Source organism: Myxine glutinosa, chromosome 4, assembly GCF_964187855.1.
Source record: "Myxine glutinosa chromosome 4, kmMyxGlut1.1, whole genome shotgun sequence".
Lineage (NCBI taxonomy): Eukaryota > Metazoa > Chordata > Myxini > Myxiniformes > Myxinidae > Myxine > Myxine glutinosa.
Genome location: NC_136264.1, coordinates 62,091,126 through 62,116,232, shown reverse-complemented (window position 1 = coordinate 62,116,232; position 25,107 = coordinate 62,091,126). Strand labels below are relative to the sequence as shown.

Here is a 25,107-nt window from a genome sequence, read left to right as displayed (position 1 = left end):
ATGCAGACATATACAAGAAGACTCGAAGCTGTAATCACTGCCTAAGGTGCTTATGTGAAGTATTGACTTAGGGGACTGAATACATTTGTAAATTAGATATTTCTGTATTTCATTTTCAATATATTTGTGAAAATTTCTACAAGCATGTTTTTACTTCATCATTTTGGGGTATTTTGTGTGGATCGGTGACCAAAAAATTGAGTTTAATCCATTTTTAATTTACGCTGTAACAAAACAAAATGTGGAAAAATCAAGTCGTGTGAATACTTTCTGAAGGCACATCGTTCATGAGTTTGTAATTGTTTGTTGTTGCATTTTTTTTTACCCTTCATTAGGGATTTCCAATGTTCCAGAAACGAAACGAGGTGCCAACATGCTGTCAAAGTTGTCTCCAGTCTCATGACGGCCAAAGCTAGACAGAGTTGACCAAAAGGTTAATTTTCAATTAATTGTTACAAAACATCTTGAAAGTATTATTACGTCACTTAAGAGTTATACGTTATTGTTGTTGAGTGGTTTGTAAATGTGTTGGTTGAAATACAGCTGAACCTGTTTATTATTTGATAAATAATTCGAGACTGTGATATCCTTCTGAAGAAATTATAAATAACAAAAATCATTCGTCAGCGCAGGCTAAAAAATGGGCATTATATTAGTGGGGTCAAATTTATGTGACACCGTAAATATTTTTAGCAGAACTTGTTTTGAAGGTGGATGAAGGTACTTCATAAATTTAAGATATAATTAGCCAATATATAAAATAAAAAATACATATATACCTCGCAAAATATATTTAAAAAAAAAATTAGCCAATATATATACCTCGCAAAATGATGGGGAACAATCCCACAGGGCGCGTTATTCAAAATGGCCGCGTCAGCATTCTGCATGCTCCTGTTTTCAGTTCCTTTCACATACAAACTTGCTCAAGGTGTTTTTTGGGTTTATGGCATGCTCATCTCATTTTCACAGTTATAAGTCGGTTCTATGCTTGAAAATACAAGAAATACAGCTAGTGTTGCCATATATTGGAGTTTATTGCACTGTCAGTGAAATATATTACACACCAAGACAGCATCATTTTTGAAGAGCCACTTTATGTAAAACCATTGTTTCTATGCCTTCACCGACAAAATTGCCAGAGGCATTATGTTCTTGGGTTGCCTGTCAAGCTGTCCGTCCGTCCGTCCATGATAGGTTTTTTTACCGTGATAACTTCAGAACGGGCTGAAGGAAACTTAGTCAAACTTGGTGGAGGTATGTATAATGAGGTAAAGATTAACTGATTAGATGTTGGGGCCATCAGTTCAAAGGCCAAAGGTCAGAGGTCATGTTAGGTAAAAATCCTGTTACCACAATAACTTGTGAACCAGTGATGGTATTTTGGCAAAAGTTGGTACAAGTATGTATTATGATGCAACGATGAACTGATTCAATTTTGGCGTCAAGAGGTCAAAGGTCAAAGACTAATAGGTTTACAACTTGAGAACAGCTGAAGGGATCCAATTTAAACTTGGTACAGTATGTATAATGATGTAAAAGATGAAGTGATTCGATGTTGGGGTCGAGAGGTGAAAGATCAGAGGTCATATTAAGTTACAATTATTTCGTTATCGTAATAATGGCTGAAAGGATCTATGTCAAACTTGGTACATCAATGTATAATGATGAAAATATTAACTTATTCGATTTTGGGGTCAAGAGGTGAAAGATCAGAGGTAATGTTAAGTAAAATGTATGTTGCCGCGCCAACTCCTGAACTAGTAATGGGATTTTGAACAAACTTGGTAAAAATATATATGATGCAAAGAAGAACTGATTGGTTTATGCCATCAAGAGGTCAAAGATCAGAGGTCATGTCAAGTAAAAATTTAACAACTTGAGAACAGCTGAGGGGATTTAAATCAACTTGGTACAACTAGGTATAACGATGTAATAATGTGGGGGGAGGAATTATCTATCGGTCGACATCTTGACGTTGAAGAGTGTCGTTCTAGTTTCTGTACGCCCACTGGCTACTCTGGTAACTTGCCAATATATAGCAGCCTTGCTCAAAATGAAGTATTTGTTAATGTCAAGAAGACGAATTTGTTCTGGTATTTAGTAACATCATAACACCACTTTTTAAACATGGAATGCTCAACACCAATGGAGCAGCATCCAAGGAATCTCGATCTTTCTTGTCGCAGCTCGGGGAGCACTTGTCAATGAACGACACTGTAACTCGAGACCTGGAGAAATTCGCTATTAGTGTTATCTATGGTCACAAAGTCACAATCCATTGGATAATCATGGGCTCGGAAATGGAATCGGATGAAAAAAAAAGTTTCAAGGATTGCACCAGATTATCACTCCCTATCATTCCACATATCTAGAGCAAACTATCAAACATGGGTCCTGAAGAACTACACCAAGCCAGAGGTTTCTCCTTCGCCATTGGATAATGGTTGGATAATGTCTTTCATTGTTTGGATAATGTCATTGGATAATGGGTGAACCAAGGATATGTGTGGAGCAATTGTTCGTGTCATTTCCTCTGATGCCGTAAGACTTGTATCCCATTCTTCAAGTTCAAAAGGAGCCCACGGGTCTAAGAGGTGATGGAACTGACTGGTGACAGTGAGGATGAGACATATCTGTGATTACTCATCATGAAAATCAGCAAGTATCTACAATCTACATCATGCAGATATCCCCAACAACAGAAGGTTAACTGTGGGAAAACCAAACGAGTTAACTGGCTCTGGTACAAAGCAATCCATGTTTAATAAGTGGTGTTATGATGCTACTAAATACCAGAATGAATTAGTCTTCTTGACATCAACAAATACTTCATTTGGAACAAAGCTGCCATCTATTTCTATTGGCAAGTAACCAATGGGCATACTGAATAAACAATGGTTTTTTAATGTATCTTCAAAAGTGATGGTGTCTTGATGTGGAGCATATTTCGCTGATGGTGCAATAAACTCCAATATATGGCAATACAAGCTGTATTTGTTGTATTTTCAATTGTAGAATCGACGTATAACTGTGAAAAATGAGATGAGCATGCCAAAAACCCATAGGAGACACCTTGATCAAGTTTGTATGTGAAAGGAACGGAAAACAGGAGCATGCAGTATGCCCATGGCGGCCATTTTGAATAACGTGCCCTGTAGGATTGTCCCCATCATTCCGGGAGGTATATACTGGCTAATTATCTTTAATATATCATGAAGTACCTTAACCCACGTTCAAAACAAGTTCTGCTGAAATATTTATGGGGTCACAGAAAGTCGACCCCGCTATATAAAGGCAATATAAATATTTCTTCCATGCTGCTATTTGCTATCTTGCTCCTGCTATTTGTTTTTATTCCCCAGTGGCTATTCCAATTAAAATAGGTCAATCGCGCACTGTAACAAGCAATTTAAATGTCACACTGACTTGGCTGTGCATTTACAGGTGAACATTGAAAGGCCCACGATCATTGACAACCCTGAATATGAAGAAGACGAAAACTGAAGAGGACAATGTCTGACATGTTTTGTTTTGTCTGCATTGCATAATAATGCGTTATTATTGAATAATATATTAATATATTAATATATAACGTCAAAATATAGATATATACTAAAGGTTATATTTGATACAATTATTATACCAATTTGGGTTTATGCAATGGTCATTATCAAATTTGTGCATTATCAAAACTAGAACTTCAATTATTGTGCAAAATGTATTTCGTAATGTACTTTATTCCAGAAGAAAAATCCTATATTTATATACTTTTAATTCACTAAACAATGTGGATTTTGTGTGGGTTTACATGTTTATTTTTGTGAATCATTGGACAAGGGAATATGTATTGGCTTATTGGCTGAGAATTAAAATGACTTTATTTACAAATTATGAAATGCCTCTGCTTCTTGAAACAAAATACCACTGCAGTGCATCACTTTTTCTTTACCTTCTCTGGATATTTGCATTTTAAATAATCCTCGTTGTGGAATTCTGCCCAATGCCTGATTCAGTGATGCAAAAGCAGCCGCACAGTATGGATTACCCTGCTTGGTCTACCTTTGCCCAACGATAGTCAGTGAGGGAAGTTGAGATTTTTCCAGGGTTCCAGTGATATTTCATGAACTCAGGGTAAAGGAAAAAACAAGTGTAACGAGAGCGTCACTCGGTAGAGAGCATACCTCCACCAGGCTGAACAGTTTGCGGTTTGTGCCCCACTGATTGGCCTGATCTGTATCCAGACCTGAACCCAAATTGAATCGCTTATTATTGACGCCTAACCAACTCATCCACCTAGTTTTTCTTGTCGCCTAACCAACTCATCCACCTAGTTTTTTTTGTCGCCTAACCAACTCATCCACCTAGTTTTTCTTGTCGCCTAACCAACTCATCCACCTAGTTTTTCTTGTCGCCTAAACAACTCATCCACCTAGTTTTTTTTGTCGCCTAACCAACTCATCCACCTAGTTTTTTTTGTCGCCTAACTAACTCATCCACCTAGTTTTTCTTGTCGCCTAACCAACTCATCCACCTAGTTTTTTTTGTCGCCTAACCAACTCATCCACCTAGTTTTTCTTGTCGCCTAACCAACTCATCCCCCTAACTTTTCTTGTCGCCTACCAAACTCATCCATCTAGTTTTTCTTGTCACCTAACCAACTCATCCACCTAGTTTTTTTTGTCGCCTAACCAACTCATCCACCTAGTTTTTCTTGTCGCCTAACCAACTCATCCACCTAGTTTTTTTTGTCGCCTAACCAACTCATCCACCTAGTTTTTCTTGTCGCCTAACCAACTCATCCCCCTAGTTTTTCTTGTCGCCTAACCAACTCATCCACCGAGTTTTTCTTATCGCCTAACCAACTCATCCACCTAGTTTTTCTTGTCGCCTAACCAACTCATCCACCTAGTTTTTCTTGTCACCTAACCAACTCATCCCCATAGTTTTTTTTGTCGCCTAACCAACTCATCCCCCTAGTTTTTCTTGTCGCCTAACCAACTCATCCCCCTAGTTTTTCTTGTCACCTAACCAACTCATCCCCCAAGTTTTTCTTGTCGCCTAACCAACTCATCCACCTAGTTTTTCTTGTCGCCTAACCAACTCATCCACCTTGTTTTTCTTGTCACCTAACCAACTCATCCCCCTAGTTTTTCTTGTCGCCTAACCAACTCATCCACCTAGTTTTTCTTGTCGCCTAACCAACTCATCCACCAAGTTTTGTCAGAACCAGTCCACAACTTTTTGATTTATCCTCCTATATATCGTTTTTGGCCCTTTCTCTCTCAATGATTAAGAATCAACAGATGTTTGGTACAACAGAACTTTAATATACAGGAAAACAAACAGGACATGATGACAATAACACCGAAGCTTTTCGTGCTGTTCTCTTCAAGGCGAGTCACAGCAAAGAGACCAGAAGAGATGATAACTCGTGCAAATATAAGCATGTTTAAGTAACCGTGACACCGATTGGTTCTTCATTTGTGGCGTCATTGGTGTTCTGAACGCCCATTGGTTGACCCGGTCACCACTGTCCTGGGCTCCGATTGGCTGGAGCGGAGTTGACAGTGATGACGCACCATTTGCATCATTACCTTGGACAGTGGTCTGGGAAATACCTTTAATCTTTAAACCTTAAGTTGAAAGAGAATGAGATTATGAATGAATGAATGATCGTTTTAAGGACATATTCTCCGCTAGAGCAGGGGTTAGCCTTGAGGGCCCCATGACAATCATGGTTCCCTTTTTGAGGCAATGTTTTATGATGCCCTTCCTGACGCCAACCTATAGTCCCCTCTTACGATGTGCAGGGATACTGTGTACCTATTCTAAATCGGGGTACACACCAGGATCATTCATCCCAGCAAGCTGGTACTCAATCTGCTGACCTCGGAAGGATGACAGGCTGAGTCAACCCCCCTGATGTTAATTGAGCGATCGACCAGGATTCGAACTCAGGATCCTAGCATCCCAAGCCAGCACCCTAACCGCTAAGCCAACACCACGCTGAAAGAGAATGAGAGAATATACAAATTCCTTTTGACGACACAATGTAGTGTCCGTGTAATGGATGAAGGTTGTTTCTAACATATGTAGATGTAACGTACTCCAACCTCGGCTCAATAATTTGAACATATCTGCATTGTACTGGTCTGCACAATCGGGGTTGCCATCCAAGTGCCGTGCAATGGCAGAAGAAGAAGAAGAAATTGTCGACGGTCCTTGAACATTCTTGCATGCTCGTACCAGTTGAGTCCTCACTCCCAAGTTCTTTCTTCGAATCACCAGGGGGACATGCTGTTTGATACGATCAGCCAACGTTTGGGTTGTACAGCCCATGTACCAAGCTTCACATTGGCACTTCAACTCATAGATAACTTTGCTAATTTGTGAGGTGGGCAGCACATCCTTGTTGACTGACGTGAGCACACGGCTCGTGGTGAAGATTACTCGAGGTTGCACAGCCAGGTACGTGTTTGATACCGTATGTTTGATTTGTTCTTCAAACCTCCGTGACGATTGTCCTTTCCATGGCATCCTGATATGTTCCAGATACTTGTCACGACCGATCTTGTGTTCCTTTGTCGTGTTGAGAAACTTGTGCACATATCTCTTGATTATACTAGCGTGACTCGGCGCTTCCCGCGCCTCACCACACGTCGTTTCAGAGGGATATGCATCTTTAACCATTTCGGTGTCTTTTGGGTCTTTTGGGTCTTCATTGTGATTTGGGTCTTCAGGGCTATTTGGGTCTTCAGGGTGTTTTGGATCCCCTGGGCCTTTTTTTTTTTTTTTTTTTTTTGTATACAAGATCGAGGCTTGTGAAAGAGGCTCGTTTGTCCAAGTATACAAGATCGAGGCTCGTGAAAGAGCGAACATTAATCACACAGAAAGACAAACCGACACATAAAACATATAACATCGGGAGCGGTAGACAAGATGGGGAGGGAGGGGGAAGGACACAAACACAACATTTGAGAGCAGGGACCGAGAGACATGGAGACATCGAGAGATCTGAGAGAGGGCGAGGGCTTTGGGGGGGGGGGGCATGGGAAGGGGGCGGTGGGAGAGGTATAAAACATAATATGGACACTGCCAGGACTTCCAGGAAAGAAGTTGGAATTTCAAACAAGGTGGATCTGGGGTGAATTAGCGGGGGTAGAAAAGATCAAGGTTTTGGATGGGGGAAGATAAGAGATGGTGGTGAACAGCTGTTTTAAAGACCTGGAGGGAGGAGTGGGATTGAAGGGAGTGAGGGAGTTTGTTCCAGAGGCGGGAGAAAAGAGGAATGAAAGAGTGAAGGTGAGTAGAGAGCCGAGATTTCGGCAGTTTAACCATCAGAGGGTTGCTGGCAGATCTTGTGCGACCTGTAGGAATATTTGGGGGACAGAGCACAGAGAGAGCTGGGGGTGCAAGGCCGGAGAGGAGTCGGTAGAAGACAGAAAGACCACCTACCTGCCTGCGGTGAGTGAGTGAAAGGCCCTCAGAGATAGCTTCATCGCGGGAGATTCCAATAATTCTGAAAGCTTTGGTTTCAACAGCGTGAAGCCGAGCTAGGTGTGAGGCAGGAGCACCGGCCCATAGGGGAGAACAGTATTCCATTGAGCTGCGGATGAAAGCCTTGTATGTGGTGAGGAGCTCAGGTGTGCCGAGGAAGGACTTCGCACGACGGAGGATGCCCAGTCGGCGACTGGCTTTGGAGGCCAGCTTGGAAATGTGGTTTTCCCAAGAAAGATCATGGCAGATAGTGAGACCCAAAAGCTTGAGCGACAGAACTTCTTGGAGAGGATTGTTGAGAAAGTAAATGGGAGGGTTGTCCAGTCGATCTTTTCGGAGAGACATAGTAAGAGTGTGAGATTTGTCAGGATTGAAAGACATGTTCCACTTGTTTGACCAGTCTGTGATTTTGTCCAAGTCTTCAGAGAGTGAGGAGGCTGCAGACTGCCGATCTGAGGGAAGAGGAATGGAGCGGCAGAGAGTGGAGTCATCAGCAAAGATATTTTGGGTCATTAAGGGTATTTTGGGTCTTTGGGGTGTTTTGGGTCTTCAATGTTTTCAGGGGCTTTTAGGTTTTAAGGGTCTTTTGTTTCCTCTGGATATTTAAGAGTCGTTGGAGTATTTTGGTTCTTCGGGGTATTTAAGGGTATTTGGGGTCTAAAGGGTGTTTTGGGTATTTTGAGTCCTCGGGGTCTTTTGGGTCTTCGGGGTATTCGGGGTGTTTAGGGTATTTTGGGTCTTTTGGGGCTTCGGTGCCAATTGGGTCTTCAGGGTGTTTTGGATCTTCTGGGCCTTTAAGAGTATTTTGGGGTGTTTTGTGTCTTTGGGGGTCTTTTGGGTCTTTTTTTAAATTCTTTTTTTGTATACAAGATCGAGGCTCGTGAAATTGCTAACATTCATCACACAAAAAGTCAAACCGACACACAAAACACAAAATAAGGGGAGCGGTAGACAAGATGGGGAGAGAGGGGGAAGGACGGACACAAGCACAACATTTGAGAGCAAGGACATCGAGAGAACTGTTGGAGGGAGAGGGCTTGGGGGGAGGTGGGAGAGGTATAAAACATATAGACACTGCAAGGACTTCCAGGAAAGAAGTTGGAATTTCAAAAAAGTGCCTCTGGGGTGAAAATTAGCGGGGGTAGAAAAGATCAAGATTTTGGATTGGGGAAGATAAGAGATGGTGCTGAACAGCTGTTTTAAAGACCTGGAGGGAGGACTGGGATTGAAGGGAGTGGGGGAGTTTATTCCAGAGGAGGGAGAAAAGGGGAATGAAAGAGTGAAGGTGAGCAGAGAGCCTTGATTTTGGCAGGATCTTTATGGGTCTTTATGGGTCTTCAGGGTCTTTAATGGTTCTTTGTGGTCTTCAGGGTGTTTTGGGTCTTCAGGGTGTTTTGGGTCTTCAGGGTGTTTTGGGTCTTCATGGTCTTTTAGGTTTTCAGGGTCTTTGGGGTCTTCAGGGTCTTCGGGGTCTTTTGGTTCTTCGGTGTCTTCGGGGTCTTCAGGGATTTCGATGTCTTCAGAGTCTTTTCTGTCTTCAAGGTCTCTAAGGGTCTAGTGGTCTTCAGGGTGTTTGGGGTCTTCGGGGTATTTTGGGTCTTCCGGGTATTTTTGGGTCTTCGGGGTCTTTTGGGTCTGTGGGGTGTTTTGGGTATTTGGGGTATTTTGGGTATTTTGGGTCTTCAGGGTATTTTTGAGCCTCAGGGCCTTCATGGGTATTTTGGGTCTTTGGGTTATTTTGGGTCTTCGGGGTCTTCAGGGTATTTTGGGTATTTAAGAGTATTTTGGGTCTTCAGGGGTCTTGGTGGTATTAAGGGTCTTGGGGTAATTAAAGGGTGGTCAAATGTCTGAGGTGTCTCAGTAATCTAAACATAATTAAGAGGGTTAATTAAGAGGGTGTTAATAATTGAATTTGAAGAAGAAGAAGCCGTTTTGGTCGCACACATAACCATATACGTTTGCTCTATTATAATTACTCGCATGACTCGGCGCGCTCTGCGCGCCTCACCACACGTCGTTTCAGAGGGATAGGCATCTTTGAACATTTTGGTGTATTTTGGGTCTTCATGGTGTTTTGGGTCTTTAGGGCCATTTGGGTCTTCAGAGTCTTTTGGATCCTCTGGGCCTTTAAGGGTATTTTTGTGTCTTTGGGTGTATTTCAGGGTATTTTGGGTCTAAAAGTTATTTAAGGGTCTTTGAGGTCTTCAGGGTGTTTTGGTTCTTCAGGGTGTTTTGGGGCTTTGGGGTCTTTTGGGGCTTTGGGGTCTTCTGGGTCTTTTGGGTCATTGGGGCCTTTGGGGTCTTCAGGGGATTTTGGGTCTTAAGGGTCTTTTGGTTCCCCTGTGTCTTTAAGGGTCTTTTGGTCTTCAGGATCTTATGTGTCTTCGGAGTCTTTTGGGTCTTTGGGGGTCTTTTGAGTCTTTGGGATCTTTTGGGGGCTTTGGGGTCTTTTGGGTCATTGGGGCCTTTGGGATCTTCAGGGGATTTTGGGTCTTAAGGGTCTTTTGGTTCCTCTGTGTCTTTAAGGGTGTTTGGGTCTTCAGGATCTTATGGGTCTTCGGAGTCTTTTGGGACTTCGGGTGTCTTTTGTGTCTTTGGGGTCTTTTGGGTCTTCGGGGTCTTTTGGGTCTTCGGGGTGTTTGGGCCTTCCGGGTGTGTGGAAGTGTAAAATTTATCAAAATCGAGTAATTTCTATGAGCCACAACCTGCTCTCCTAGTGTGCGAGTTTTTTTGTGGTTTCCATGCAGAATCTGGGATTTCCTACAGTTGGCAAGTTATCTCCAACACTGACCAAATTCGTTGCTCGAGAAAAGTAAAATTCTTAGTGGAGGCAATGGTAGACCACATATTGTCATGACAAAATGATTTTTGACTGAGGGTAATATGATTACAAATAGGGTTTTTGGAAATAATGTAATGTTAGATCGAGTATGTCTTATTGAGTTATATAAGCAAATTGGAGAAAAGATATTGTTTTCTTGGTAAATAATTAAATAATACAACTGATGCCACAATGTCTGACCAGCTGCCTGGAGTAATTAGCATCCACTGAATTGCTTTACAAATCCCTTTGTGTTTATAAAACTAGTGAATAATCGACTCAGTACAAAGTCCAAGCTAAACATTGTATTGATGAGTGAATGCAAAATACTTGGTAATTATTTTGCAGAGTTTGGGCAAAAAGAGTTCCTGTTGGACAATGGAAGGTGGATGATTTGCTTTGCACTGGCCGATGGGGGATGGGCCCACTGCACTTTCTTTCTATTTATCGAATAGATAGTTTTATGAAATTGTCAGCGTTCTCAGTAAAATCTTTCAAAAGAACGATGGTTAAACTCTGAATCAAATAAAAAAACTTATAGCTTGTTTGTGTTTGATAGGGGTTAGTCTAAAGTATAAAATCCTATAAAAAATCCATGTAGGCTAGCACTCTATGGCTCTCTGATCCAATATCTTCTCAGTAAAGATCTTTTGTGGGATTGCAGTATGATTTTGACTTATGAGGGAAAAGATGAGTTTGCAGGTTGAAAAAGGATGTGATTGTCATAGCTACTGAGTGACCTTTTGATTAAATAAGGACTTTCTTATTGTATGCCTGTTTTTATAGATTCCTAAATATTAAACCATAAAGATAATGTCCCTGCAATGGCATTATAAAACGTTGCTGCAAAGTTATAATAACATTAATGCAACGTTATGATTGATAGAGTCTTGGCGCCGAAGAGTCTCGACCAACACATTCTTCTCATTAAAGAATTTGAAAATGCAGATCTGCTCTCAGCGGGGAGTACTCTGTAGAATAATAATTTTAACTACTGTTCTACTTCAGAAACTTCAGAAACTCGTTTTAGCAAAATCAATGTTTTATTCACTTTTGAGAATTTGTTGTATACTAAGCCGAGATCTTTAATGAGTCTTTGTTCCAGAGTTTGTTGAAGCTCGTTTGGTCGGTCTTTTGAAGCTCGTTCAGTAGGTCTTCTGAAGCTCGTTCAGTTGTTGACAATCTCCAGTTGGTTGATCAGTTTCAACTGGTCTTCAGTTTTCACTCCTCTTCAGTTCACTGTCCCAGTCCACTCTTCTCTTTCTCCTCGCAACTTTCTCCTGGTTTTAAAGCCCCAAACTCCTTTGATGTTACAGAGCATGCAGGGTGTTCCTTATCCAAAAAACCTTATATGGCTTTCTTGGCCAGCAAATACTTATTTCTGTTCAAGAGGTCAAATACTCTGACCTGCTGAAAAAGAATTTGCAGCGTGTGCGCAGTGCCCTGAACAGAGGCTATTAATGATCGACAGGTGGCGGTCCAAGAGCGTTACACATTCTTGTCTGAAATTAACTCTCCTGACCACATGTTAATGCTAGTTCTATGCTCTTTTGCTCATTCGTAAAGTAAAACATAATTCCACTTTAAACAAGATTACATTGATATATATTCTAACAATATTGTCAATATGAATATTTAATCCCTGACAATCCCCAGTTTTTCTTTTATGTTTATATTAACCATTAATCTAAACATTACCACATTAAATATTCATACCACTAATCTGGTAATTCAATTTCCTAAGGCATACACCGTCATTCTGGAAGAATTTTGATCACAATACATTTCCTTGTTCATTGACTCTTTCTATGTTGATAATTCAATTCAACTCATTTGCATAAAGATCACAAAACATTTCACCTTCACCAAAACGCAATAATTTCAGTTCATCAAAATAATAAAGCATCTGCAACATTTGGCAAAATATTTGCCTTTAATCAAATATTGACTTTCTTTGTTTGAAAAAAGGGGCGGATCACTTGTGTTTGGAATTTCAGCATAAAACATTTTCTCCTGTTGTCTTCATCACACCTTCACTATTTGCATAGGATTTTCTGCTGTTGTGATAGCTGGGCAGAGTCAAAGACTGACCCTGCTCTCCATGCAGCATCCTTGCCACTCTTGCTGTGAGCCATAGTAGATTTGAACAAGGCCTCCATCCAGTTGTAGTCGACTTGCCTCCTCACTAATTGTGAGCATGGAGCAAGTATTGATGTGATGTTGATTTGTCAACAAGATGTGGAGCAGGGATGCCGGATGCATCCGCAATGATGATGTTGGGACCATGGTACTCAGTTGTCCATGGTCCATACCAGGAGCACACAGCAGAATCGTGCACAGCTGTTGTGAAGGAAAAGGCAGTCGTTCGCTTGCAGCTCCATGCTGGCTCCCCGGAAGTTGGTGAAGTAATGACACACGTCACCGTATCCCGTAAACGTTGCAGGTAAAATCTCGTCGTCCTGCAATTGCTGATGTGATGACTGTTCGAGGTATTTGAACACAAGTAAGTGATCGTCCTTTTTCCATATGTTGCAGTGTGACCCAGACAAATGGTCACATAATTTTCCCTTGGTGAAGGTAAACATCCATCCTCCAAAGGAGCATTTCTTCATCATTCTTTGAGAAAGAGGGTGTATGCCAAGATTAACTTCATTTTCACAAATTTTCCTTTTTCAAACTTCTTCCCAGATGTCGTTATCACTCCATTTGGGATGTGGTCTTGTCTTTCCTTTACTTAGCCACATTTATATCTGCTCTCCACACAGATTGAATCAGATGGGGTACATTGTAACATGAAATCACTATATTTTAGAACAACTTCACACGAATAATATTCAACTCAGACATGTGTTTTACACTACTAAAACTAAGAATAGCATCCACAATTGCTTTCAGGTTCATATAATTCAAAAAATTAAACACATGCAGGTGTTGTAACTCAACTCAAAGAAAATAAATGCATTAATAATGATTATACGATTTAAATCACAAACAGGAATATCTAATTCCCAACAATTCTTGCAAACAAGCAAACTATGCCTAATGTGTTATTAGCATAGTCCTCCCCGTTTTTTTTTTTTTTTTTTTTTTTTTTTTTTTAACAGTGTTACTTGTGGTGATATGAGTTCATTGATCGTGTAAAACGGACATAGTGCACAACAAGTTGTTATGCCCTCATTTCAACTCGACTGCATTCATTTGCAACATTACTTGATTCAATCGTTGAATCTCAGTATTCATGTCGCCATAGATGTCTTCCACTTGTGGTTCCACATGCATTTCCTCATTTGTTCTTTGTTTATTTCCTCTTTTGTGGCTGCTTGTACTATCATAGTATTGTGTGTTATCTTATTCAAACCCACCGTCACTAAGGTTTTCAAGCAAGCCACTACTAAAACTATTGCCAATATAACCACTAATCCAATAAACAAGTATTGGAGTATCTCAGCTGCTACTCCTCCCAAAGTGTTTTCCAGCCATGCAAAGGCACCCCCTTTCACATAATCGTGATATTTAGCTCCCTCTCTTCTGATTGTATTGGCTATGTTATAAATGTCGCCCGAATTATCAGGTATGTATGTACAACAATCTGTACCAATTACTGCGCATGTACCTCCTTTCTCTGCCAACAGCATATCTAATGCCATACGATTTTGTAATGCCATGGTTCTTGTTGCTGCCAGCTCACTTGTAAGTTGTGTCAATCCACGAGCTGTTTTATTTGCCAATGTTTCTATAGCCAATGCCATTTGCCGTAGTTCATTTCCTGCCTTCCAGGTTCCATAAAATGGAAATACTACCATTCCAACCCATTCTCCCATACTAACAGTTCTTTTCGGCCTAGAATGCAGGATACGCATTGGTGAAGTCGTTAACAAGCGCATGTGTGGAAGTACAAACCCAAGAAAGCATGTGCCGAACCACCCCGACGGGAGATACGGATATGCCTTATGTCCACATATAAAATATGTATTATTATATGTCCATGTGTTGTCCTTTCCCCAATAGCCTTCCCAATACAAAGCTAAACCAGTTGTGCCATTTGGTCCTAGTGGGACAGGTGTTCTCATCCAGCTTGCATCGCGACCATAACCGTGGCATGTAGAGGTTCCCATAGACCTGTTATGCGTAGGCGTTCGGGGTCTGGTGATACACATTAATCCTATCATTTGTTGTTGAATGGTCATGTAAGAGGGCATGTCGTCCTCATCATATGCAGGTCTATAACTGTTTTTAAATTGGTCACAATTATAGCCTCCTTTCTTCCATCCCATTTCCCCTGACAATTCGCCGTCATAAGCTGATGCTACCAGGGTGTAAGGGAAACGGCTACATAACTCTTCCCAACTAAAAGGAACTGCTTCCAATGGTACTCCGATCTCACTAGAATGCGGCATTTGTGTACATATCCAACAATTACTTTCATTTGCTATGTCAGCCCTTGTGTGGGCTAAATGTAAAAAAGTATTAATCCCGTGTAATCCATCGGGTTGCAAAGGTGTGTTCCTATCTTCCATCAAACTTCTCTTTTGCTGATGTCGAACCACATAATCATATATCTGTGTGTTGGCCACCAATGTTGCGTTGTTGGCTTGCATTAACCCGAAATAATGCATGCAACACAGAGTCCCAACCACTAGAGAACTCATTGCTAGGATTAATATCACCATGTTCAAGGAGTATCCGAAGTAGAAGTCCCTTGCTTTCCCTGATCGGTCAGCTTGTCTTGATAAGGTCTTTCCCTGTGTCCCACCTGTATCCATCTGTAAAACATGTGAGCTACCCCTTGTATATGTCCATACCTATAACATAATTATATGTCAATGAAATTTAGCATTATACCGAACTCATAACTAGCAAGCTTCTTCACAGGTTAATAAAAAGAAAAATAATCCCTTAATATTTAACATGATCTGATTATGTGCCTGTTTCTGATCCCTCTATTTCCCGGGGTCCAACTAAATCCCCTGATCATGAGTGTAGTTGTGATACATTATCACTCATGTTGCACTATTATCAGTAGATAATTGTATGTCATATAGGCAAATAAATGTCTCAAGTAGGAATACTACATGTTAAAATGCAATGTGTATCAATGCAAGTGATGTTTAAAATGTAATGGAAATGAATGGAAATCATGACTTTCATTTATCAGCCGCTGAATGTTCTGCTGGGCTGCCGGGTGCAGCCTCATTGTCAGCGGGACCATCCTTCTCAGTCCCATGTGCTTGCTTGCAATGAGAGGCATGAATCCAACTTGGTCTACCTTGGCATTTCACTGCAGTATGTGTTGTCAGCAGGACCTGGTGTGGTCCTGACCATCGCGGTGTTAATGCAGTTTTCCGCTTGAAAATTTTGATGTACACATAATCTCCAGGTTGAAAAGAATGACATTCATTCTCTGCCGGTTCTGGTAAAGCTTCCTTCACCTGGGAATGAAACATCTTCACGATTTTGGTCAATTCAATACAGAAAGAGTACATCAAATCATCCATCTGGTGAATATCCATCTCCCTGATTGTCAAGGGAGGTGAATGAGGCACCCGCATTGGTCTCCCCATCAAGATTTCATGCGGGGATAATCCCGTTCTCCTATTTGGAGTAGCCCTCATTGCAAGGAGTGCAAGTGGAATGGCATCCGGCCATTTCAAGTTGGTTTCTGCACAGATTTTGGCCAACTTGTTCTTTATTACTCCATTATGTCGTTCCACTGCTCCCGCTGATTGGGGGTGATAAGGACAGTGAAGATGAAGATTTATCTGCATTGCCTGACCCAATTCCTTGACGACCCCCGCTGTGAAATGCGTACCCTGATCAGAAGAAATCCTGCACGGAACTCCAAAGCGGCATATGAAGTCCTTCAACAGAATCTTCACAACTGTTTTGGCATCTGCATGTCGACAAGGGTAAGCCTCCACCCACTTCGTGAACATATCGACAATCACTAAAACAAATTCAAATCCAGCGCACTTCTCCATTTGGATAAAATCCATCTGTAAATGTACGAATGGACCTGATGGGGCGGGATGGGCTCCTGGTGTAGTCTTTTCCCCTTTTCCTGGATTGTATGCCTGACATACCTGACATGTAGCACAACATTGCTCTGCCACAGATGTAAATCCAGGTGCATACCACTGTCTTGACACCGATGCACACATTCCTCCTTTCCCTGTATGACTCACTCCATGAGCCAGACGAGCAATCCATGGCAACAATTGGCGGGGAGCAACAACACGCCCCTCGCGAGAAGTCCATAATTTAGATTCCTTGTCAAATGTGCATCCAGTCTGTACCCACAAATCTTTCTCCCGGTCCGCCACCATGTCCTGCATAGCACTGACGTCTTGCAGCGTTGGGGTGTTTTCAGGAATCGTTACAGGTCCCTGTATAATCACTGAGTCTTGCTCCAAATGTGCCGCAAGCTTTGCTGCTTCATCCGCCCTTGCATTTCCCTGCGAGACGTCATCTCTTCCTCGTGTATGGGCCTCACATTTGACGACTGCAATTGCAGATGGTAGAAGGATTGCTTCCAAAAGGCTAGCAATCAACTTCCCGTTTTTAATTTGGCTGCCTGAAGATGTCAAAAAACCTCTCTGTTTCCAGAGAGCACCATAATCATGAACAACCCCATGTGCGTACCTGGAGTCTGTATAAATGATGACTCTCTGGCTTTCCGCTAAACAACAGGCTCTAGTTAATGCATAAAGTTCTGCCTGTTGAGCTGAGTAGGTGTTTGGTAATTTTCCGCTCTCCCATGTCTCAACATCCGTGCATACTGCATATCCCGTCAATAGTGAACCATCCAATGCTCTTGATGATGATCCATCAACATACAGTACCAGATCTGCATCTGGGATGGGAATGTCCTTCAAATCAATGCGAGGCACTAGTGCATGTGCCAATACCTCCGCACAATCATGGGGCTCACCATCATTCTCTGTTGGTAACATAGATGCTGGGTTCAGCGTTGGACAACGCTGAATGGTAAGGTTTGATGGCGTTAATAACCCTAGTTCATATGTTGTAGCCCTTGATGCTGAAAGGTGCTGTGTTCCTGCCTTCAGCAAAACCATCGCCACCGCATGCTCAACAAGAAGAATTAAGGGGCACCCCAGGACTATTGTAGCTGTGGCTTCTACTGCATATGACGCTGCTGCCACTGCTCGCAAGCACAGTGGAAAACCTCGTGCTACTGAATCCAATCTAGTGCTGTGATATGCTACGGGGCGCAGTTTTCCCCCATGTTTTTGAGCCAACACCGATTGGGCATATCCTCCTTTCTCATGTGAATAGAGAAAGAAATTTTTGTCATAATCTGGCAGTCCTAAAGCAGGAGCCGATGCTAAGGCATCTTTCAATGTCATAAAGGCTTGTTCAGCTTCCGGGGTCCATTTCAAAGGATTTGGACTGTTTGGTAAGCTGATGTCCAACAGGGGGCGAGTCAGTACTGCGTAATCAGCAATCCACTGATGGCAAAACCCCGTTGTCCCCAGAAAAGATTTCATCTGCTTGACAGTTTTAGGTTTTGGAAGTGTCCTGATCACTTTTACACGTTCAGGGCACAATCGTCTCGTGTCGCCTTTCAAAATATGTCCTAAATATTTCACCTCTTCCTTACAGAACTGCAACTTATCTCTCGAGGCCTTGTGGCCTTTGTCTGCCAACGCTGTCAGTAGCACAACAGTGTCCTGCTCACATGCTTCCTTTGAAGTCGAGCATATGAGAAGGTCATCAACATATTGTACCATCACTGAACCCCCAGGAAATTCAACATCACTGAGGTCTTCATGTAGAGCACGTGAAAACAAAGTTGGGCTCTCCGTGTACCCTTGTGGTAACACAGTCCAGGTAAACTGTAAATTTTCGTACGTGAATGCGAAAAGATAACGCGAATCCTCATGAATGGGTACACTAAAGAACGCTGAACATAAGTCCACCACAGAATAAAACTTCGTGTTGCATGGAATACTTGACAGTACAGTGATCGGGTTAGGGACCACTGGATAGGCTGGGATGACACAATCATTAATTGCTCGAAGATCTTGAACAAATCTCCAAGTAGTCTTGCCTGGCTTCTTCACAGGTAAAATAGGAGTGTTGCACATGCTCACAGTGCGAACTATAACTCCCTGTTCCACCAATGATCGAATCACTGGTGCAATACCAGCTTTTGCCTCTGGTCTCAATGGATATTGGCGCTTTCTAGGCAATGGCTTAGAATCATCTACTGTGATCCTTACAGGTGCAATACTCTTGATTCGTCCCACATCATTTGGATGCGTTGTCCACAAGCATATTGGTATTTGATCGAGTGGGTCCTGGTCACCGTCAGCGTCAGAGCTGAGTAGGTATACCCCAATATCGTCAGTATCATTCGATTCAACAATCATGTTGAAGGTTGTAGAAAGCACCTGCTGTCCGAGCTGCCAACAAAATCCATCTCCATCTAAGTCATAGAGTGGGGCGCTTTGAATTTCGCCCATGTATCCCCTGTTGTTACACTCTTTCAGAGTTGCAATCATTATTCCAACATCTTTTGCTTCGTACCCTTGTGCCACCACTAAGGTGACGTGTGGGGTTGTTGTTTCGGGTTGATTCCACAGGAGTTGTTGGTCTGGCGTCAAAGACACTGACATCCCAACTCCCTGTCGTCCCACCCACAATGACGTCAGATGTATATCATACTTGGTGTGCAGGTATTTAAAAACCCGCTCTGCATAGGACCCCTCTTCTCCTGTAGCATCATAACATGTTGTACAGTGAAGATCAGTTTGCCATGTCAGAAAGTCCATCAAAAAATTATCTAACCATTCCTGTACTTCGGGCATTTCATCCTTCAGTGTCATAAAACTAACACACAAAAGTTCCGCCATGATTGTATCATCGATATCCCATCGATGTGTTGTTGGTCTTGTCAGGCCATCTAGTACCTTAGAAATAAAGTCGTGGGAGTGTTCTGGCATTTCTAGATACACTCCGTTTTCATTACAGATGACGGTGCAATTCAATTTACACAATAAATCTCTTCCCATCAAATTTACTGGAACGCCAGATGCCACAAGAAAGGCATGTTGTGCAGTCAATGGACCAAATTGGACACGCAATTCTTCCGTGACTGGCGTATGTATGGGAACTCCTGACACTCCAACCACCTTCGTATAGTATTTTGACAATGGTATATCGGGAAAATCTGCTTGTCGTAACGTGGAACGCGTAGCTCCCGTATCGACGAGAAAGGGTGCCTTGCGTCCACCTACTGTCAAATTAACACTTGGTTCCTGTGCAGCCGACCCTGAGATTAAAGGAAGCGCTGCCACTTGGTCATTTTGGTCTAGTCAACAGGGTGTGGCAGACCATTTAGTCTGCTGAGGTCCTCCCTGAATTGGGGCATTCCTCAATAGAACCCTATTTGTTGATGGAGGCGGTGGTAACTGGTAGTATCCCTGTTCTTGGTTGTTCTTCCGAAATTGTCTTTGATATGGGCATCGCCTTATCCAATGTCCCATTTCTCCACAATTGAAACATCGGCGTCTATCATTGGCTGGTCTGTCCACCTGTGCACTTGTATTTCTGGGCTGCATCTCTTGGTTTCTGGGTTGCCACTCCACTCTCTGGTTATTTCCTACTGCATTGTTGCGTTGTTGCCCAGAAAACCTATTGCGTTGATTCGTAGTCATCAGGGCTTGAGTCTGTAGTTGCATCAATTTCTCGGCATTTACAGCACTATTCCTGGCTTGAATCCGCTGATGATGCAAGGCGTAATTCAATATTTCTTGCATTGGCTTGCCTTCCCAAGCAATACATTGTCTTTCCACTTCACTCTTCAATTTGGGCAATAGACCATTAATAAAAAGGGGTTTTAAGGCATTGTCAATTTGTGCCCGGTCTATGCCTGAATATAGTCGGAAAACATCTCGCAATCTGTCCAAATAATCGCTAGCATCTTCGCCTGTTTTCTGCTTGCATGTAACCACTTTGTTCCAATCCGTCACTGGTGGCAATTTTTTTATGGCCTCTATCAAGTTATTGATCTGTGCCGTTCTAGCCTCCGTGGGCATGTCCACCTGTCCATCTTCCGTATTTACCCAGTTGGCCTCACGCATTAAGTTCCTCAAAGTGGTGGTATTAGGAATTAACCATTTTAAAAGTATTTCCATGTCTCTTGCAGTGGGCAACTGAGTTTCCACAATTAACCGCAGTTCCTCCGCAAATTGAAGTGGATCTGTTTTGATTGATGGCATACTACTCTGCAATGCCTTCAATTGATGTACCTGCCATGGTCTATACATCAGATCTGGATGTTGCTGATTTGCCCCTGGAAATTGCCGCTGAGGAAAATTCATAACACCACATTGCTCAAACCCTCCTTGTGAGAGAGTCAACTTTTGATCATTCATTAGCCAATCACATTGATCGTTAGATTGATTGGCATTGATCACACGACCCTTACTCCGTGTATGGTGAAATGGAGAGCATGATAAGGGTATAACAGCTGGTTGCATCGTTTGCCCACTTTGAGTCGGTTCCTGTGCCCCAATTGCACCCTCTTGGGTAGTTACCTCAAATGAGTCACGTCTTTCACCTGTCCTCTGTTGACTAGAACCAATCGCTGCACTCTGTTCTGGTCTTTCGGCAGGTACAGGTACAGGCACTACCTGTGGCTGATATACAATAGTTCTCCGATAAGGTGGAGGAGTTTCGTCTTCCAGTTCATTTGTCTCGTATGATCTGGCTTCTGGATACAATTTGGGTTGGGATTGCTCTCCATTACTGACTTGAAGAGGCATTTGATTTGCTACCTTACACAACCTATGCTGTATCTGTTTCACCTCTTTCTTCAAGCCCCCCATCTTTGCTTTGGTCTCCCTGTCCCTAGATTCAGCGTCCCAGTAATAGAATGGTTGCCAATCCACTTTGAACTTCTGTCGCCCTCTTGCTTCCAATTCTTTTCTGAGTGTTGCCAATACGTTTCTATCAAAAGTGCCCTCCTGTGGAAATCCACTTTTCCGACCTTTCGTCCATTCATACCAGGATTCCACATCTTTAAGTGATTCTGCCCCATATTTCTGATACATGGAGCTGATACAAGCACCTTTTTGACTCAAGTCCAATTGACCTTGTTTAATCTTGCAGAATCCACTTCCCATTTTGCCTGTGTGTGAGTACCTCTTTATACTCACTCAATATATCAAATAACTACAAGGACTACACAGCAGACTACACCTGTATCCACTATCAACTGTGTGTACTGCAAAAATCGCAGAAGTTTGTTCCACCTTATACAAAGTAGCGTTGAATGCGTTGTTGTCTAGCTTATTCCGATAAGCTCCACTCTGTGGTCTTCCAGGAAGTATCTCTCCACCTGTCCACTTGATGACTGCAGGTGATTTCCAGAGAGTCCCCCTGCCCTGTGGCTTTTCCCACACCCCAATCTCACTGATCAGAGTTGCAGATGAGTCTGGATCAGTAAGTCCTGTTAAGGGGGGGTCAAACAAAAATAACCACGTAATATAACAAATAACCACTACACTCACCACCTCGCTCATCGTCCAAGGTTGTCTGCACATCGATGTTTCGCAAATGTCTCAAAGCTTCTTTCTTGAGACCGCACTTTTTATTCATCCATCAATTGACTTGATTAAATTAAATTTAAATTAAAATCAGATCAGATTAAATTAATCAGATCAAAATCAATCAGATCAATCGGATCAGAATCAGAATCAATTCAAATATGCAATCTCAATCAATTCACCAACATTAATCAATAAAATCCTAATAATAATACATAATAAAATATCATAAATGATAATATCAAAATTCAAATATCAAATCATCATTGAATTTATCATTGAAAATATCAAAATATCAAATATCAAAATAGCAAAATTCACATTTATCAGTCTGATAACTCTATATCTATGCCTGTTCGCAATGTAGGCAAAACAGTTCCGTCCGCTGGCGGAGGTATTTGATCATGGACGTCACTTTCGACCCATACCTTCCGTCAATTGACAAATAACCGTTCTGCCTCTGGATCATATCTGACATATTTGTTCAATCCTGTGTGGTCATTATATCACAAATTAAAGCTGAACAACCACTGAAGGCAACTCAACCCTTCATTTGTGAGACAATCAGCGAAAATTGATCCAACAGATATGAGCCAGTCCATTGGGCAATGTCGCACATGTCACGTGCCACATGTCACACGTGTCACATGTCACACATCATGTGATGTGTCACCCACCATGTCGCACTTTGAAAGAGACTCAAAGTTCTTGACAATTAAAATGGTGTAATATTCCTGAAATGTGTACCAATGAATGGCAATCAATTTATAATATTTATCAAGGGAATCCAATCATACCGAAATTTCGACACTCCAATAAACTTTGTAACTTGTAATACATCATTAATCCTGCAGGGCTATAAAGCTATCCATAAAGTCCATGCAATCGATTTACATCAAAACCCAATGATGACATGCCTGATAATCATAGCAATTTTCATGATTGTAAAATCATGACCATTGTAAATCATTGTAATTATAAATTGTAAATATAAATTTACCATAATTGTACAAAATTTGAGAATGAACATCAATAATAATCAGCATATGACAATCATGATGACAATGATGAATCTCATCAATAATGAGAGAAAACAATGAGAATGAGAAACAATGAGAGAAATGAGAAAACAATGAGAACTATGAAAGGTGAAAACAGGTAAAAGAAGAAGCAAAAGAGGAGGAAAGGAGAAGGAAAGGGGGGAGGAAAAGGGTGGGGAAGGGAGGAGGAGAAGTGGCAGAATGCCAAGGGAGGAATGAGGAATTAATACTATGCGAAATACGACACTCATTGTATTTTAACCTAAAGATAGCTGTGTATCATTGGCCGCACTCATGACTCCCTTACAAGGCTGTGAGATTATATGGTAAATACTGTCTCCCTCTCGAACTTCTGTGCGAGCCATTACACTCATCTGTGTATTTTTTTTTAACCATTTCAACTGTGTCGTACCATGGCACTCATCACTTTAACACTATGGGGCCATATTCTTTAGGGAGAGGGAGAAATTTTTAAAAGTGAGAATGAAGAACACAAACCCACACACACAAAAACACATAAAGCCACATAATGAGGTGATATGCTAAATCAACATGGGATCCAATGGGATATGGGATCAACAATCCTTTACATGCCTCATGCAATCAGTAATATAACATGATTTGGAGGGGATGGATAATGGTAGAATGAAGTTAGGGTTAAGATTGGGTTGGGGTCAACAAATTCATGTACATGTAAATTCATTCATGTATAAACAGATCACAATATATTTCATCATTGGTTTCCCTCCATTTAATTGCCTTGGCAAATGTCATAGGATCTTATATCAATAAATTCCCTTTTTAAAATCTTAAAAGACAGATGAAATATAAAATGATCAAAGGTACATTGGATGGTTCTATTTTTTAGAGATTACGGATCACAGTAGCATGGGATTGGCTCACATTAAATTTCATCTTGATTGAAGGATTTTTAGCTGTGGTCCAAGATGGCCGCCGCCATAAAAATCCTAAAAATATATATATATTTTTTTCTAATCAGGATGTAAAGAGGTTACATTTAAAAAATCGCTTCTGATTCCATAGATAAGTGGACACAACACCAAACGGTTACCATGGGCAACCTGCCTGCACGCATTCCAGTGGCAGGGTCAGTGTGTGCACATCTTACGGGACCCAGGACACAACACCAAACGGTTACCATGGGCAACCTGCCTGCACGCATTCCAGTGGCAGGGTCAGTGTGGAAAAGAATGCCTATTTTTGGACTGTCTGTCGACTCGTGCAGACAAATTGGCTAAATGCTAAACAATGCTAAATACTAAACTCACTTTTTGTTACCACACTGGAAATGCATGTTTGAAAATCGAATCCAGCCGATTTTACCATTATTTGGCTTACTGTACAGACGCTGTTATCATCGCTTTAATCGCTTTTAAAAAATCGCTTGAAAAATCACTTTTTACAAAAACCGCGAATATGATTATAAATCAAATAGTGTCCATTCTGCAATCTGCTCGTCTGTGGTCACAACCCAAGCAGGATCTCAACCATTATTTTAACGGAAAATCGACACACTTATAAGTCATTTAATCACGAAAACGAGCAGAGATTAGAATGCAGACCATTGCTGGAAATCATTTTAAAGATATTTACAAAATTGACGTTCTATTTCATGAATTCATGACATTCATGAAATGAGCAAGAAATATACAAAATCCATATTTCAGTTGTACATGACAAGGCGAATGCAGCACCTGTTGGCGAACGCCCGGGGTTCGTTAGTGGCTCTTTGCAATCGTCTCATTAAACTCGTAAAATGTACCGAAAAAAAATTCAAATTACAGAAAAAACAAAAAAATAATTGATTATTAATTTTTAAAATTTTTTTTTATCGTCATGACTTCTGAAATTTTAAAACAAATCCTTCATGAAAGCACAGCACCTTTTCTAAAGACACCAAGCTTTAGTGGATATTTGTGACAGTTCATGGCACCATCCCTCAAAAATGCGTATACATAAATTTTGGAAGAAGAAAAAAATTGGCATGATTTCTGAAACCTGTTAAAGGCCTCGTGTTTTTTCCTTCCACACATCAACAAACGTACACAAAACTCAAACACTGAACTATTTTCACAGATTAACATCAGACTACACAGATAACAAACAAAAGCTTACCTGGGCAGTTGAGTCCCCGTACGGGCCACCACTTGTAGAA

At 41.5% G+C, this 25,107-nt stretch overlaps 2 protein-coding genes across 2 annotated transcripts in view; one reads left to right on the top strand and one right to left on the bottom strand.

Moving 5' to 3' along the window:
* Window positions 1-3,893, top strand: part of LOC137425859 (uncharacterized) — a 245,516-nt gene extending 241,623 nt beyond the window's left edge. Inside the window, exons 61-62 of the mRNA XM_078775229.1 lie at window positions 336-433; window positions 3,448-3,893. Of these exons, the coding sequence (XP_078631355.1) occupies window positions 336-403 (68 nt within the window). The 3' untranslated portion in view covers window positions 404-433; window positions 3,448-3,893. The remainder of the gene's footprint in view (window positions 1-335; window positions 434-3,447) is intronic.
* Window positions 3,894-13,557: 9,664 nt separating this feature from the next.
* Window positions 13,558-22,692, bottom strand: LOC137415530 (endogenous retrovirus group 3 member 1 Env polyprotein-like). Its single transcript, XM_078775228.1, has 2 exons — window positions 21,598-22,692; window positions 13,558-15,084 (listed from the first exon to the last, which is right to left on the bottom strand). The coding sequence occupies exons 1-2, from the start codon at window positions 21,886-21,888 to the stop codon at window positions 13,558-13,560; spliced, it is 1,818 nt and encodes a 605-aa protein (XP_078631354.1). The 5' UTR covers window positions 21,889-22,692.
* Between the last annotated feature and the right edge of the window lie 2,415 nt (window positions 22,693-25,107).

Coding starts and splice junctions, on each gene's coding strand:
- LOC137415530 (XM_078775228.1), bottom strand. CDS start 21,888: ATGTGCAGACAACCTTGGACGATGAGCGAGGTGGTGAGTGTAGTGGTT. Junction 15,085..21,597: donor TCAACGCTACTTTGTATAAG/GTGGAACAAACT, acceptor CATGTTTTACAG/ATGGATACAGGTGGGACACA.